At 40.1% G+C, this 14225-nt stretch overlaps 2 protein-coding genes across 3 annotated transcripts in view; both read right to left on the bottom strand.

The window, feature by feature from the left end:
* commd10 (COMM domain containing 10) overlaps positions 1 to 14225 on the bottom strand; it is a 77317-nt gene that overhangs the window by 57528 nt on the left and 5564 nt on the right. The gene's annotated exons all lie outside the window — the stretch shown is intronic.
* LOC117767471 (AP-3 complex subunit sigma-1) lies at positions 435 to 11741 on the bottom strand. 2 transcript variants are annotated; one of them, XM_034595125.1, is made up of 7 exons: positions 11046 to 11741; positions 7359 to 7450; positions 6562 to 6673; positions 6383 to 6454; positions 5591 to 5698; positions 4204 to 4245; positions 1140 to 1268 (listed from the first exon to the last, which is right to left on the bottom strand). In XM_034595125.1, exons 1-6 carry the CDS (start codon positions 11112 to 11114, stop codon positions 4210 to 4212), a joined length of 489 nt encoding a protein of 162 aa, XP_034451016.1. In that variant the 5' UTR covers positions 11115 to 11741; the 3' UTR covers positions 1140 to 1268; positions 4204 to 4209. The 2 variants fall into 2 exon arrangements, with proteins under 2 accessions (XP_034451015.1, XP_034451016.1); XM_034595124.1 differs by lacking the exon at positions 4204 to 4245 and having other exon boundaries at positions 435 to 1268; positions 11046 to 11716.

Genomic DNA, 14225 nt, shown 5'->3' on the forward strand with positions numbered 1-14225 from the left:
TGGCTCGCTGGCTAATAATGATGGAACACTAGCAACTCAGGTTATTTTTTACAATGAACAGGTCACACCAATTTGCATAGGACTTCAGTGTTTCTTCAATGTCAAATGACCCACTGATAATTATTTTGTATATCAGTAACTCACCAGTAGCATTGACTACATGTTTCCTGTTCCTGAAATTTACAAAGTGTAGGGTAATGTCTCCTGTAGCATAGAACAAATAAACATTTTGAATCTTCAAATTCTACATTTGTTTTGTTTCACAACCTAAATAACTCGCTGCCATACACCAAACAGTTTTGTTCAACAAGATCTTATGTCTCCAGGGACAATTTATAACATGCTGCTTTCACGTTTTGTGAAGGTTTATGTATCAAATACATATTGAAAATATGAGCTTATAGTAATAATGAAATTTGACAAACACAAAGTTTGAGTTTTGACAGTTTATTATGTTGAAAAAGAAAAGGGTCAAGCACAGATTCAAATTAAAATAATTTTTTAAAGACATAACAAATCATTAAAAAATGTTTTTGCATACAAACAAGAAAAGAAAGTTTCATTTAAGCATATATATATATATATCCATATTTCTGTAACACAGCAATATAATATTCTTTATTGTTTGCACTGATTTTACAAACAAGCTATAACCTATGAATTTTAATACTGTAGCAGACTTGCTCCAATTTGGTATTTGAAATGGTTTCTTTAAGTTCCCTCCACTGATGCATTTCTCTCCCCTGGAATAACCAAGACCAATAGTCTGCTCCCAAACTTCATTACGTTTTGAGTAAACACTTTTGAAGGTGAAAAGGTGAAATCATTTTAGTGAGAAACTGACACAGATCTGTGCTGAGTGAGGGTCAACCTCCAGCGAGGCAGAAGGAATGTACCACGGATAAATAAATACTTCATTTTAAACAGAAAAAGAAAAAAAAAAAAAGAAAAAAATGTAAAACATTGTCTTCTTTAATCGGAGAAACAGAGTGAGAACACCAGAACTAGGAGTGACAAACCACACAGTACCTTCAACTCATGTATAGCTTTGATAAAAGATGGTAATTTGAGGTTTTGGTAAACAGATTGCATCATGGTAAACACTGGCTGACATCCGCCGGCTCAGGACGTCACTGCCGCTATTTGAAGGAGGGTAAATTTGGCACTTTTATGCTGATGTCACCAATGTTGATGTTTCTGGGCATTTCGGGGAGGTTCATGTTCTTTACAGCTGATACGGCACGAGCAGGCGCTCCTGCAATGCCGGCCTATACACACACAAACAAACACACACACACACACACACAAAAACACACACAAGGAGGGTTGATAAGATACAAAGCAGTAAATTTAAAAAAAAGAAGAAACATGCCGTACACGACAACACATTGAACAGAGAACATTAGACTCACACAATGCTAAACAAAGTACTAGACAAAACAACAGTCACTTGTTGACACAATGCAAAAGCACTGACAGCTACTGGGACAGACATCATGTGCAAATGTACATTCAGATGCCTTCATAGCCTCATACACACATGCAGTATTTGTTTCTAGAATGATTTACATCACAACCAGAGCCAATTATGAATCAACTGTGAGGACATTCTGTACTGGGCCATTCACTATTAGTTGTTTTTTTAACGTACTGAGCAGTACTGTACATTCATCAAATGGACAAAAGGCAGCATTGCTTGGAAAGTGAACCCACCGGACTCTTGAGGACCGATAAGGGTAAAAATGCAGGGAGAGAATTGGTAAAGCAGAAAAAAATGGAGCTGGATATGAAGGCGGGAATGATGTTTGGATAGATAGGTGTGTACAGAACGTGTGCGTCAAATTTAATTAACAAAAGAATCAAATTAAACATCATGTAAGCTTTGGCCATGATAATTCAGGTGGTACTGTACCTGCAGTCGGTGGGATTACTTCAGGGAAGACTGTTGCTAACATTGTTCTGTCTAAATACATATTTATGGATAGAGGAACAAGAACATGGTGCCATTGACTCTTCTATAGTGTTGCCTATTGATGACATAAGGAGGTCGTAAGCCTAGTTGTGCTAAACTACCATGGTAGATCTATTCTCAGGGACAGAGGAGGCACTTCACTCTAACACAATGAATCTCAATGTGAAGCTGTATCAAATCAATTTGGCGTTTTAAGTTCGGAAAAATCAAATAAAGCTCAGCGAGTGAGCGTTTTGGTGATTTTTTTCGACTCAAGGTGTGAGCTGACATTTGAGAATCACTGCGGTTAGAGAACCCCCGACTGAATCTTTAGGAGACGGACCCAAAAATGACCATAAGACTTAAAAGCTACGCATTCTTCACCCTTTTCTCTCAGGAACACGTTCAAATCACCTCGTGAATCATTTAGTGATGTGACATGCTCCGAGTGCATCTGGAATGTAGATTTATCCACTCCACTTATTTTCACAGGATTAATTCAATGGGCCATTTGTCTAATGGACATTCCTCCCTCTGCCAAGAATCAAGGAGACTTGTGTTGGACAGAAAGACGACCGTGTCCTTAACATGGAGGAATGCTGATCCAGCACATGGACTCCGTCTTCAGTGAGACAGAGTCGCAGCGGGGCCACCTGGAGGCCAACTGTGCCGGTCCATTATAGTGGGGTTTTTAATGAAATGCTGGGTGACTCATATGTACAGAAATAGTAACACCAGCTGTGTAACACACAACAGTGGTTTGACTTTCTGGTCTGTGCTAGTCGGGGAGTCTTTTAAAAATTGAGCAGCACCCGAGCTCTCGTCTGTGAGACATCAGTGGGAGAGAATCACAGGATAAAAGCTCTAGAGGTTTATTTTTATCGTGGGTTTACGTCATGTTAGGTGTGGTTTAGAGAAAGAGATATAAAAAGGGAAAAGTTTCACAATTTGGGAAATAAGCTTTGCTGCTGGAGTTAAGACTTAATATCAATACTGCAAAAATATGCAGCATGAGACAGCAGCCAGTTAGCTCTGCTTTGCTTAAAGTCAAAGCCGAGAAACTGTTAGCACCTGTATAGCTAACTCTATAACTAATATTATACCGTGTTGTTCAATCTCTGCAAAAAGTGTTAACACAATTCACTGTTTTATGAGCTGTTCAGTGCCAGACCATTTCTAATTAGCTGGGACCAGTAACTGCATGGATTCTCCCCTGGGCCAAGAAATAATCAGACACATAACAACCTGTAAAACAGGAGAATTGTTAATGAGCTAAACAAATGAGATGAACCCTCTTTATTACTGAGATTTACAGGAGCAGGCTAGTGGATTATGTTGCGGTTTGACAGTGTAACACCAGATGTTTCTGGTTACAGTCTTTATGCTAAACTGAGATATCCAGCTGCTAGCTCCAGATACAGATGTTCTTATGCAACGCTTGATAAGAAAGCAAATGAGGGAATATCACAAAATGTTGAACTATTCCTTTAATGCAGAATTTTAACATTTCTGATTAGATATAGAGAACCCCAAAACTGTAATAATTGTATTAGCTCCACCAAGAAGGGCATCTATTTATCTGTCTGATCATTAGCAGGATTACGGAAAAACTACAGGTCGGATTAACGTGAAACTTGTTGGAAGCATGTGGCCGGGGTCAGCAAAGAACCCGATTTTGGGGCGATTCAGATCAGTAGTCAGATCCACTTAAATTACTTTAACATCTCAAGATAGGGTGTACTTTTTCAAAATGTTCCATGTTTTCTAAGAGAATAATTTATGGATCTTGATGAAAGAAATCTGAGATAATTAGGGGGCTGACATTTTTGAGAGTGTACAATTTGGTGCAGAACCCCCCCCAAAATATCTGGATCGAGGGAATTTAAATGTAGTTTCATTAGAGTGCCATTCTAATTTCTTTTATTCTTCTTTATTCTAATCCTATAATGTCAACACAGTTTAAGAAATGTCTAAAACAGAAGTACCTGTAGCCAGTCCCACCTGTTAGATTTACACACTACACTGTCAGGTCTTTGTTTTATCCCGCCCACCTCGTGTGAACTCACCGAAGCGAATACATGATGTCACTAGTTAAGAAGAGAAATGGCACATTTTTGGGTCTGTGACGAAAGATTCCTTGCATAGGTTAGTGACGTCAGTTTACTGTTACATGGAGCGCCATGTGAAGAGACTATGGGGGGAGAGTAAACTTCAGTTAAGGTTAAAGCACTGGGTTGTAAATTTAGCAGTACCTGTGTCTACCTGTCCTGCCTGGTAGACTGAAAGATAAACGTCTGTAAAGAGAGAGAAGAATGGAAAGAACTAGACAGGGTCAGGAAAAAAGAGGAATGAGGAATGTTAAAGCAGATTAAAAAGGATTTACAGTTCATCTCCACAGAAAAAAAGTGATAGGACCTATCATGGACCACGTCTGGAAAGTCAATCGTAAGCTTCTCCCAGAATTATTTCTAATGCAAAAAATAAAGATACGAGTTAAGAAGTATTAGTTTGATGAAAAAACACTGATGCCACTTAATTGGTCGTTGCCAGATTGGAGGAAGAACAGCTCGCTCCTTGTTCCCCAAACACTGTGCTATAAATGAACAGTGTCATTCTGAATTAGCATCAGTGTGAAAAACACACTGTGGTCGAGGGTAGGTCCAAGAGGGAAGAGACAGAGCCGCTCTGATGATTGTAGAACAGTAAAAGACTCTGCTTACAGAATATCAATCCAGAGGAAAGACTGTGTCTGGTATAAAACACACAATGCAGCTCAGAGGTTGAGAAAAAGGTGCATGTAGTTCACACTAAAACTTTTTAAATTCAAATATTAGAGCACACAATTAATGTCGACCTAATAACGTAACCCTTCACTCGAAAACACAACAATTGTGTGGCCGTCTGTCATTGCAAAATCAAAAAATGCCTCCCCAGAAACATTGCCTCAGTGTTTAGACATCTCTGCAGTCATTTAAAGAACAAAACCAAATCATTAGTGCAGTAATGCTTTAGGAGCGTGGAGGCAAAAAAAAAAAATCGACACACAATACAACAACAGAAATGATTTCATGGAATTGTCTCTGGCTGTCGGATTAGAAACTTTACTGATGAGTAAATGAATGTTTCTCTGCGGGCAGAAGCTGCATGGAAAGCAAAGCAATGTCTCTTTAGAGCACATTAAGGAAGCAGTTACTTCAACATGGACTGCGTTTAAAATCCACATTCTCCTCTGACATAATGAGCAAGTTAAAAAAAACACCTACTTTAAATCCAAATTTAGAGGATATGAGAGATTCAATGGTCACAGATTTTGGAGATGCATCGGACAATGGTACAGTTAAGTCTAGTAGTGACAAAAGTGATGACTGTGATACTGTTTTGTTTTTTATTTTAATTACAGGAGAGAACATGTTGAGCCTTGGTCTGCGTTGGGAGCAGTGCAGCGGCAAGAGAAGAGGCCGGAAAAAAGAAGGAGCACAAACACTCAAGAGTAGGTAGGGAGCATCCACAAGTTCACTGGAGAGTGGCATGCAGGGTGCAGCATACACACATGCCTGCATACTGGACACAATACCTCAGAGAGTATGGAGGTAAAGTCAAGTCATACACATACGGGTGAACAGGCGTCGTCACGCTTACCTCAGACTTCTCCATCTTGTTCTGAGCATCCACCTGCATGATGATTTCGTTCATGTTGGTCTCCAGGACCATCCCGCCCATCACCATCTCTGCCAGGATGTTGTGGACCTAAAAGGTAAATATATATATTTTTTTCAGTGTGTCTGAATGTTACAACATTTAATAAATAGGTTATAACAGTCTATATAAAGTATTTAGGTGTTTATTAATGTGCAGTTTTTGTCTAAAATTAAAACCTTATCTAGGAAGACAAATGTATATTATTACTATTATAGTTTATTATATTCATTAGCAGCTCCTGCACCATCCTCCACTTATAGGAGCCCACTGAGGACTTTTTAAGAGCATGATAGCTGAAATCAAATAAACAGTAAGGCTGCAACACATTTTTTTATTTTTTTTTAACAGGGAATTATTTGCCAAACATTTGATAAATTTCATAGGCATAAATTCCAAAGGGTCTAAAGAGATATTTATATTGCTTGTTTTTGTCCAGTCAACAGCTACAAGATTTCCTTTTTCACAAACAGGCATCAAATCCTCACATTTGAAGCTCGAGCCAGGAGATATTTGGCAATTCTTATTTAAAGAATAATAATTAATCAGACAGCATAGTTGCTGATTCATTTTCTGTAGATCTACTAATCTATTCATCATCTAATAATTTCAGCTCTTTGTTGTAGCATGTAGTACAGTTGTTCTTTAAGAAGCAGCCTATCTGATTTCAATACAAAATCAAACGTTCAAACATCATAAATATATATCATCACAGAGATCACAAGTATTTCCTACCTTATCTACATGGAAAATTAAGTCAAGCTCACAGACGTTCTCAAAGCATTTGTCCAACGTCTCCACAAATACCTGTCAACAGAAGCGTTAATGATTGCGTGAGACAGAATTCAAATGGCCTGTGACACGTATGTAAATATAGTGTGTAAATAGACCCTGTGATTTCAATCGGCTGTTACCTGGATTAAGTCTAAAATTCCTAGTTCACTCTCTGAGGAGTCCACACAGAACACAAAGTACAGTGTGGCATAGTGTCTGTAGATCAGCTTGTAGTCTGATCCTCCGATCAACCTGAGAACAACAGGGAACAAGGAGACACAAGAAGTAACGTTAGTCTTGATCTAAGCATCACATGCAAAAACTTCTTGATTTCTCCTTTTGAATAATTGACAAGAGGAGGAGTTTTAGTTTTAAAAAATACACAGAGGATGTTACTCTCTGCCCCAGAGCTTGATCTGACACTCGTTAACATGTCAGTAAAAGTAAAGATAACACAGAAACGCAAGGAGAGAAACAACGGGATATTTTTATGTGTAAAGATAGGACGCACAATATACTAACATGAAAAGATATGGGAGGGAGGCAGGTTAGGTAAGACCTTTAGGAGTGTGTAAGCTTGAAACACAGGAAATTACGTAAACCCTCTTGATCATGTGTAGTCTAGTACTCTGAACTTGTCTAAACGCTAAATGTACAGTGCGGTACAATATTTTCATAACCATTTGGCTTTGGTGTCGCACAGTTTGAGCAGTTGAGAGGTGAAAAAATAAAAGATCGAGCGCAAACGGTGGAGTTTCCTGATGTAAAACAACACCCAGTTCCTCATTCATGAATGATAAATGATCTGCAAACACTGTTACTATTGACTGACGTTCACAAAGCCCTCTCAGCTTTAACAGGGCGAAATTAATTCCTGCTACGTTTACTTCCACCGAGTTAAAGTCACTGGCGGATGCATCCGGGCCTCGTCACTTACAGTCCTCCTTCTAGGAAATTACAGACGTTCTCGTCTCTTTTCGAGACCAGGTGGAAGGTTTCCCTGATGATCTGTTGCTCCGTGTCTTCACTCTGCAGGAGGAACGAGGAAACAGGAAATTAGAACAAACACGAGATGGTAAATAATGCGCTGTTTGTGCACTTAATTGCTTCCAGTGAGCCGTTTCATTCGGTTGGCAGGTAAACTAATGGCTCCTCTCGCCTCGGTTTTCCTCAAACACATGTATTGGCTCTGAGAGAGGGGGGGGGGGGGGGGACAACAGGATTTATATACCTACCATTTTCTTTTTCTATATTAAAACATACACTGGTGGCCACAGGCAATGCAGCCAATGATTTCATTGTGCAAACCAAATCAAGGCAGGCTAATCGCATTGTTTGCGAATGGACGAGGTTGTGTTTAAACCCTCAAACATCCTCAGGCGTGTTTGAGGAACTGAAAGGCTTAAAGAGTGGACTCACATTTAAAGATTTTCTGTGCAAATAGGGGGTAAAGTCTCCTGCATTAGGTCGATTTAAGAGACTAAAATTCAGATGAGACTGTAATGTAATCTAAAAACATATGATCTCATACGGTTTCTCATTTAACCTGGGGGTGAACATGTTTGTGTGCAGCTCTAACACTGAGGCTGCTTCACCACAGGGAGCTAATGTCCTCGCAGGGTCCGCAGCAGGTCAGCGAGCACAAGGAGAGGGTGTCCAGAACCCGGCTGGCTGCGAGGTTGAATCGGTCATGTGACTTGCAGCACGGGACCAGCAGGGTTACTGTACTCACAGTTTAATGATACAGTCGCAGAGAATAAAAAAAAGAGCAGAGCAGTAAGAAGATAAGCAGCATCTTCATGCTGGTCTCTTCATGCCATTGTTTTTGGACATATGTTTTCCTCTAATTTCTAGATCTTTTAAACTTTCAAGGTTTTATTGCTTCATTCTTTGAACCTGAAACCTTCCCTTTACATTTCCCCAGTTTGAGTTGGATAAAGGTCCCTGACCTTCTTCACGCGTCACACCGCTCTCTCCCTTAATGTTCCCCATCGTATCATCACTGTAAACTGTCTATAAAAAGGCAAAAACAGCAGAAACATAATCTTACAAAAGGGATTTATAACACACTGTAATGTAGCTGTAAGCAGATATGAAGTGTATGAAGTATTATAGTATTCAAAAATATATTTTCTTCATTAAAGTTCTATAGATTTGGTTGCATTCATAATATGGTTTATGGTTAAATGGTAAAATATCAAGCTTCAATTATATTTCTTTGTCATAAAGGTTTTAAACAACATCTTAGGAATCATTGCCAATTTCTTTTTAACATATAAGCGGATTTATTGGTATCGGAAATGTATTACTGCCCAATATGGACATCTGAAACCCAAAAATCCATATTGATTTGGCTTTACTACAAATACAGATTACACATATTAAATAGGGCAGGGGTTAAAAGTGTAACCTACACATGTGAAACTGCTTTATTCTGTAGGTTGTAGCACAGAGATCTGCAGCTCTAATTTACTGCATATGCAAGATTGTTTTGCAGGAAGGACATTTGTAGCTGTGAAAGTGCAGAACCACAAACTCACACAATCACAGGCCTTGCTATCATAACATCAACACACAGATGTTCTCCTCCCCGGCTTCTGAGTGAAAATTGATGGTGCATCAATGTTCTGCGCTGCGAGTTTGTGTGCGTCCATATTTCACCCTCCTCTCTCCGACATGTCTCGCTTAGATTGGACAGATGCTTTGGCTTTATGTCTCAACTCTCGCTCGCAACACAACAAACTGCACGACAACACAAGACTCAAACACGCATCATGTGAACACCACTCGCTGAGGCTGACTGAACAGTGAATAACTTAGATAAACGGAGTGCTGAGTAAGGGATATGTGTGAAATATTACGTGTTGCTGCAAGACAGTAATCTTACACCTCAGCTTTTAAAATAGCAGATGGTGTCTACACAGTCGACTTATAATCCAGTCAATTCCAGTTTATCCTCCTGAAACACATGCATGTTCATCTCGTCTCCAGATTAGACAACATGGAGGACGACGCTCACTGAGGCTGCAACTAGGGGCTGGTTTAATTATTGATGCATCTGCTGGTTTCTCTCTTGGATACTGGCGCTTGATCAATAAAATGTAATCTTTTTATGCCAATATGGTGAATAATGTTTTCAGTCTCCATGATATGAAGATTTAATGTTTGTTTTTTTTACTCCACAGCGAGCCCTCAAATCTAGGAAGTCGGTACTAGAAACTGTTTGCTTAAAGGATGATTCATGAATAAACTGATTATTAAAATACTCCTGTCAGTCAACTAATCTATCGACTACTCTGCTCGCTGGTGGTGCATCCTGCAGAGAATCTCCTGTTGTATTCACACATGAGCTCCTCTGCAGCACTTTGTACAAGGGACGCGCAGAAACTCCGGACTCTCTCACTCGAATATTCGCGCTCACACGTGCATCTCCGGAGTTCAGTGCGGGTCTGAAAGCTGCCTATGGTACAGAATGGAATTCACTTCATAATTTTGATAATAAAAGAGAATTTCTTTAAAAGGTTCAGTGTGTAAGATTTAGGTGAAAAGGATCTATTGGCAGAAATTGAATATTAAATAATCCTAGTGATGTTTTCACGTGTGTGTTTCATCTAAATTGTACAAATTGTTGTTTTCTTTACCCTAGAATGGGCCCTTTATGTTTAAATACTTTATATTTACATCAGGGGCGGGTCCTCTCCACGGAGGCAGCCATGTTTTTTTTACAGTAGCCCAAACTGGACAAACTAACTATCTTTTCAGTTTTTATGACAACTGAAGGCTACCACAGGTTCCATGTTTGGAAGGGGAGGTTGAGGTAAGGGGTCTTCAGCTGCAACATGCAACTTCACCACTAGATGTCACTAAATTCTGCACACTGAAGCTTTAAGGTGGCGGTGTTTGATTGTTCGATTCCCCCCCCCCCAGGTCCCTTATTGTCTAGGGCCCCCAAAAGTCCCTTGAAATGCTCCTGCGTGGCTGCAGCACAGAATTTGGCCACCTGACTGTTGTGGGAGCCAACCTCGAGATATAAAATCCAATAATGAGAAAAAGCCAACACAGCATGTCCAGCAAAAGAATATAACCCAATCAGTCACTTCCCACCTGCACCTCCTTCCTCCTGATGCAGGAGGTAGTGTCACCGTGGTTCCATGACAATAAAGTGAATTGAAGGAGCAGTGGTGGTGGTGGAGGAGGGTTGAAGTGAGCACGAGTCCATCACAAGGGCGTCACTGGAGTCATGTGACACAAACACAGGGTGAACTCACTCACTCACTCCTCCATCACCTCCTCCTCCACCACAGCTGGACACCGACACTGGAGCCGAGCTGAGCCGGACACGGGCGGCTGGGTGCGGGGGAACGCGATCGCCTCGCACACGGTTAATAATTCAGCGGGCTCATGCACTGACATCTCATCCGACACAATGGGAAGTGGAGCACGCGCATCCAAGCTGCGGGCGACCATCGCTCGTGGGGATGTTTCCTCGCGGTTGCGTAAGAGAAAACATGTGGAGTTAAAAGTATCCGAGCAGATTCACTGTGGCCCTTTCGATGCGAAGCAAAGCCGGGATAAAAACACAGAGATGCGGATGTAGAAATGATGGGAACGTCAGGGTACTCACGTAGTGCTCGTAGAATTTGGACAGCCGTGGTTTGCCATGGTTGTTGAATATTAAAATGGCTTTAATCATGACTGTGTGGAGGCGGGGGACACAGCCAGAGAGAGGGAGGATCCGTCAGCCCGGCTCTGCCTCGCTCTCACCGGGACTCTGGGCCGTGTGATCCCGTCTCGATTCTACGTCAAACCCGGGTTGGAAGTGGAGCTACACGCCGCTACTCCTTCATCGTCTCTTTACGGAAATATTCCACGTCAGAGGACCAGTCATGCTCTTCTCCTCCTCCTCCTCCTCCTCTTCCTCCTCCTCTTCCTCCCCCCCTGCTCCTGCTACAGAGGCCGAGGTGGGCCAAACTTCCTCCGTCTGCAAAACGCACACGGGGAAAAACAAGCTGTTGTCTCTCTCTGACGATCATCCAGTGGATATTGTTATAATTAAAAATGTTAATATAACCATACATGTAAATCTAAATGTCTAATTCTCTGTTGTTTTTTATTTATATACTCAAATATGTTCTATAGCAGTCCCCTTGTCCTGCTCTTTGTCTTATAGTGATTCCATTTTAAGAATGTGAATAATAGAACCACTCATATCTCACTCAGATTTTTTACTCTTCTGTGCAATTTCTATTTCATGTATGTGAAATACTGTAAGAGTGTATATGAGCTGTTTACATTGTGCAAAATGCGTATTAATTTCTTTGTTTTAATATTTCCATGTGTTTATATTGTGTGTTTACTTGCTGCAGTAACATGGCACATTTCCCCATCGTGGTACTAGTACAAGATGATCATTTATTTTCTTTACTTGTTTTATCTCATTTTACTATTATTTTTGTTCCTTTTAAACAAGTATACAGAGGAAAGGAGTATGAAGGTTTAATATTAATTGATCGATTTATATTTCATTTGTTTAAAAAAATCCTCTTTTTATGAAGCATTCAAATATCAAATAATGAATACTTTGTGCATGGCATATTTATCGATCTATCTATAGATTTATACATTTAGTTATAAATGTAAATGTATCCATGCATATTTTTACTGTACATTTCTGTGACACTTCATACAGGAATACACTGATATTCTTCTTGAAATTTGTGTATGAATTGCAGTTAAAAGACACAGTTAATGTTTGCAAAATACTAATACAAATTCATTATATATAAATAAATATATATATATATATATATATATATATATATATAAATAATATCTGACACCACTTTCCCCGACATCTGAAATGTGTTTGTAGATCGCATGTGCACAATCAACTGATCCTGCATTCCATATTGTGGTAAAGTTACGTAACAACAATCTGGTGGATGAATACAATTTTCCTTTTCCTCAGCCCCATTATATTTAATTATTGATTCACTCTACACGTAAATTACTGGTTTCTCTGTCTCCTGTACTGGCTTGATTTGTTTTTGTAGATTTAAGGTTTCAGCCACAAGATGGGGCAACAGTACATGTGGTGTTGATGATGTGGCAGCTCACAGGAAACTTGGCACTGCTCCTGATGCAAAGAACATTCTCCACTCTTTATTCTGCCAGGAAACCTGAAAGCCTGAAAAATCTTCCTGAGTCAGAGAGGATTTCTCTTTGTCACACTGACACACAGCTCCGTCTCTGCTGACCAGTGACACTGACACAACTGAACCTGATCCATTTCTGACAAGTGGGAAAAGTGAGCTTTTCCTCCCCGAGCAGCCTCCTGTTGATTCCCTGTCCTCGACGCTGTGCTCACATCCGCATGTCAGCACTCGTATTTCAGAGCAACCTGCTCAACAGCGTGCAAAGATAAACACTTTACACGTTTTATCTGAGCCATATGTGACCTATAACACTCTCAAACTAATGGCTGCCATTCTTGTTTTTCAAGACAGAATTCTTGTTTTTCTTCGCAGTGAGTCCTCTTCTTTGAGGGAAATGGGTGGAGCACTGTCTGTGATTGACCTGTATATATATCTGTGAATGTGTTGCACTGATTAAAAGGATTTATGATTTTGTTCTGCTCAGTTGTGACTGAGGACGTCCCAGCAGGAGGATGTGGGGTGTGATGTGAAAATCTCATGTGTGTCTAATGTGTCCGGCTTTGTGTCTGAGTTATGTTCAAAGTACACGTACATGCACTCATGTTATCCCAGTTCGCCTTCTGTTGTTTGTACTGAACTTTGTTGTTTTTAATACCGTGCTCTACCAGCGTTTTGGAGAATGTGTGAAACCACATTACAGATGAAAGTGAGCTATGAGAATTTAGTCTAATAAACTGTAGAACAATCCTCAGTGATGACTTAGCTTAATCTGCAGGATAAAAAACAGAGACCATTCTTTCCTCTGGACTCACATCTGGGCATGTGCACCTACACACGCTATCACTATGTGCGGGCTATCCTTGTAAGGACTTTGCATTGCCTTCCATTCATTGTAAAACAGCTTAAAACAAAACCTTATGCTTAACCTCCACTCGACACTAACCACACTTCACCCCACTGATTTAAACCAGGACCTCGGAGTTGACCTTTTCATCATTAGGACCACGAGGTCTACTGGTCCTGAGAAGGTCAGTCCTATATTATAATATATAGTTGTATATCAGACTAATTCATTTAATTCAAAATGTGCTAAATTACTACTTTTCCACCATCATACCCGAAAGACCTCCACATTTCTTTACTGTATGACCCATCATTAGATTAGGAATATTTAAGTAAAGCATTATAGAATTGTAAATCAAAGAATTCTCTCTTGTTTCTGTCTTTTCTTTTTCAGTTTTAAGATACGTATTGTTTTAAACAGTATTCTGGGTTCTCATGCGGCATATTGTTAGTACATCTATTCTTCCATGACTTTATGTAACCAAAACAGTGGTGATTAAAGGTCTGAAAATAAACCCTGAGAACTTAAGTCTCCAAGAAAAACATTGTTGATACCATTCAATGTTTTTCATCCCTGTTTTTCCCACATTGTTTTTGTTTTGGAGCCTCTGCTGCACTGACACCTTGGACTGTGTTGACTGTGTTTCTGAGGAGAGGGCCCACAAAGAGAGAGAGGCTGCTATTGTTGGAGGAATGCCTCAGAGAGAGGGGGGGGGGGGGGGGGAGAGAGAGAGAGAGAGAGAGAGAGAGAGAGAGAGAGAGAGCGAGAGAGAGAGAGAAATAGAGTGACAGAGAGAGAGAGAGAG

This window comes from Hippoglossus hippoglossus, chromosome 9 (genome assembly GCF_009819705.1).
Source record: "Hippoglossus hippoglossus isolate fHipHip1 chromosome 9, fHipHip1.pri, whole genome shotgun sequence".
NCBI lineage: Eukaryota > Metazoa > Chordata > Actinopteri > Pleuronectiformes > Pleuronectidae > Hippoglossus > Hippoglossus hippoglossus.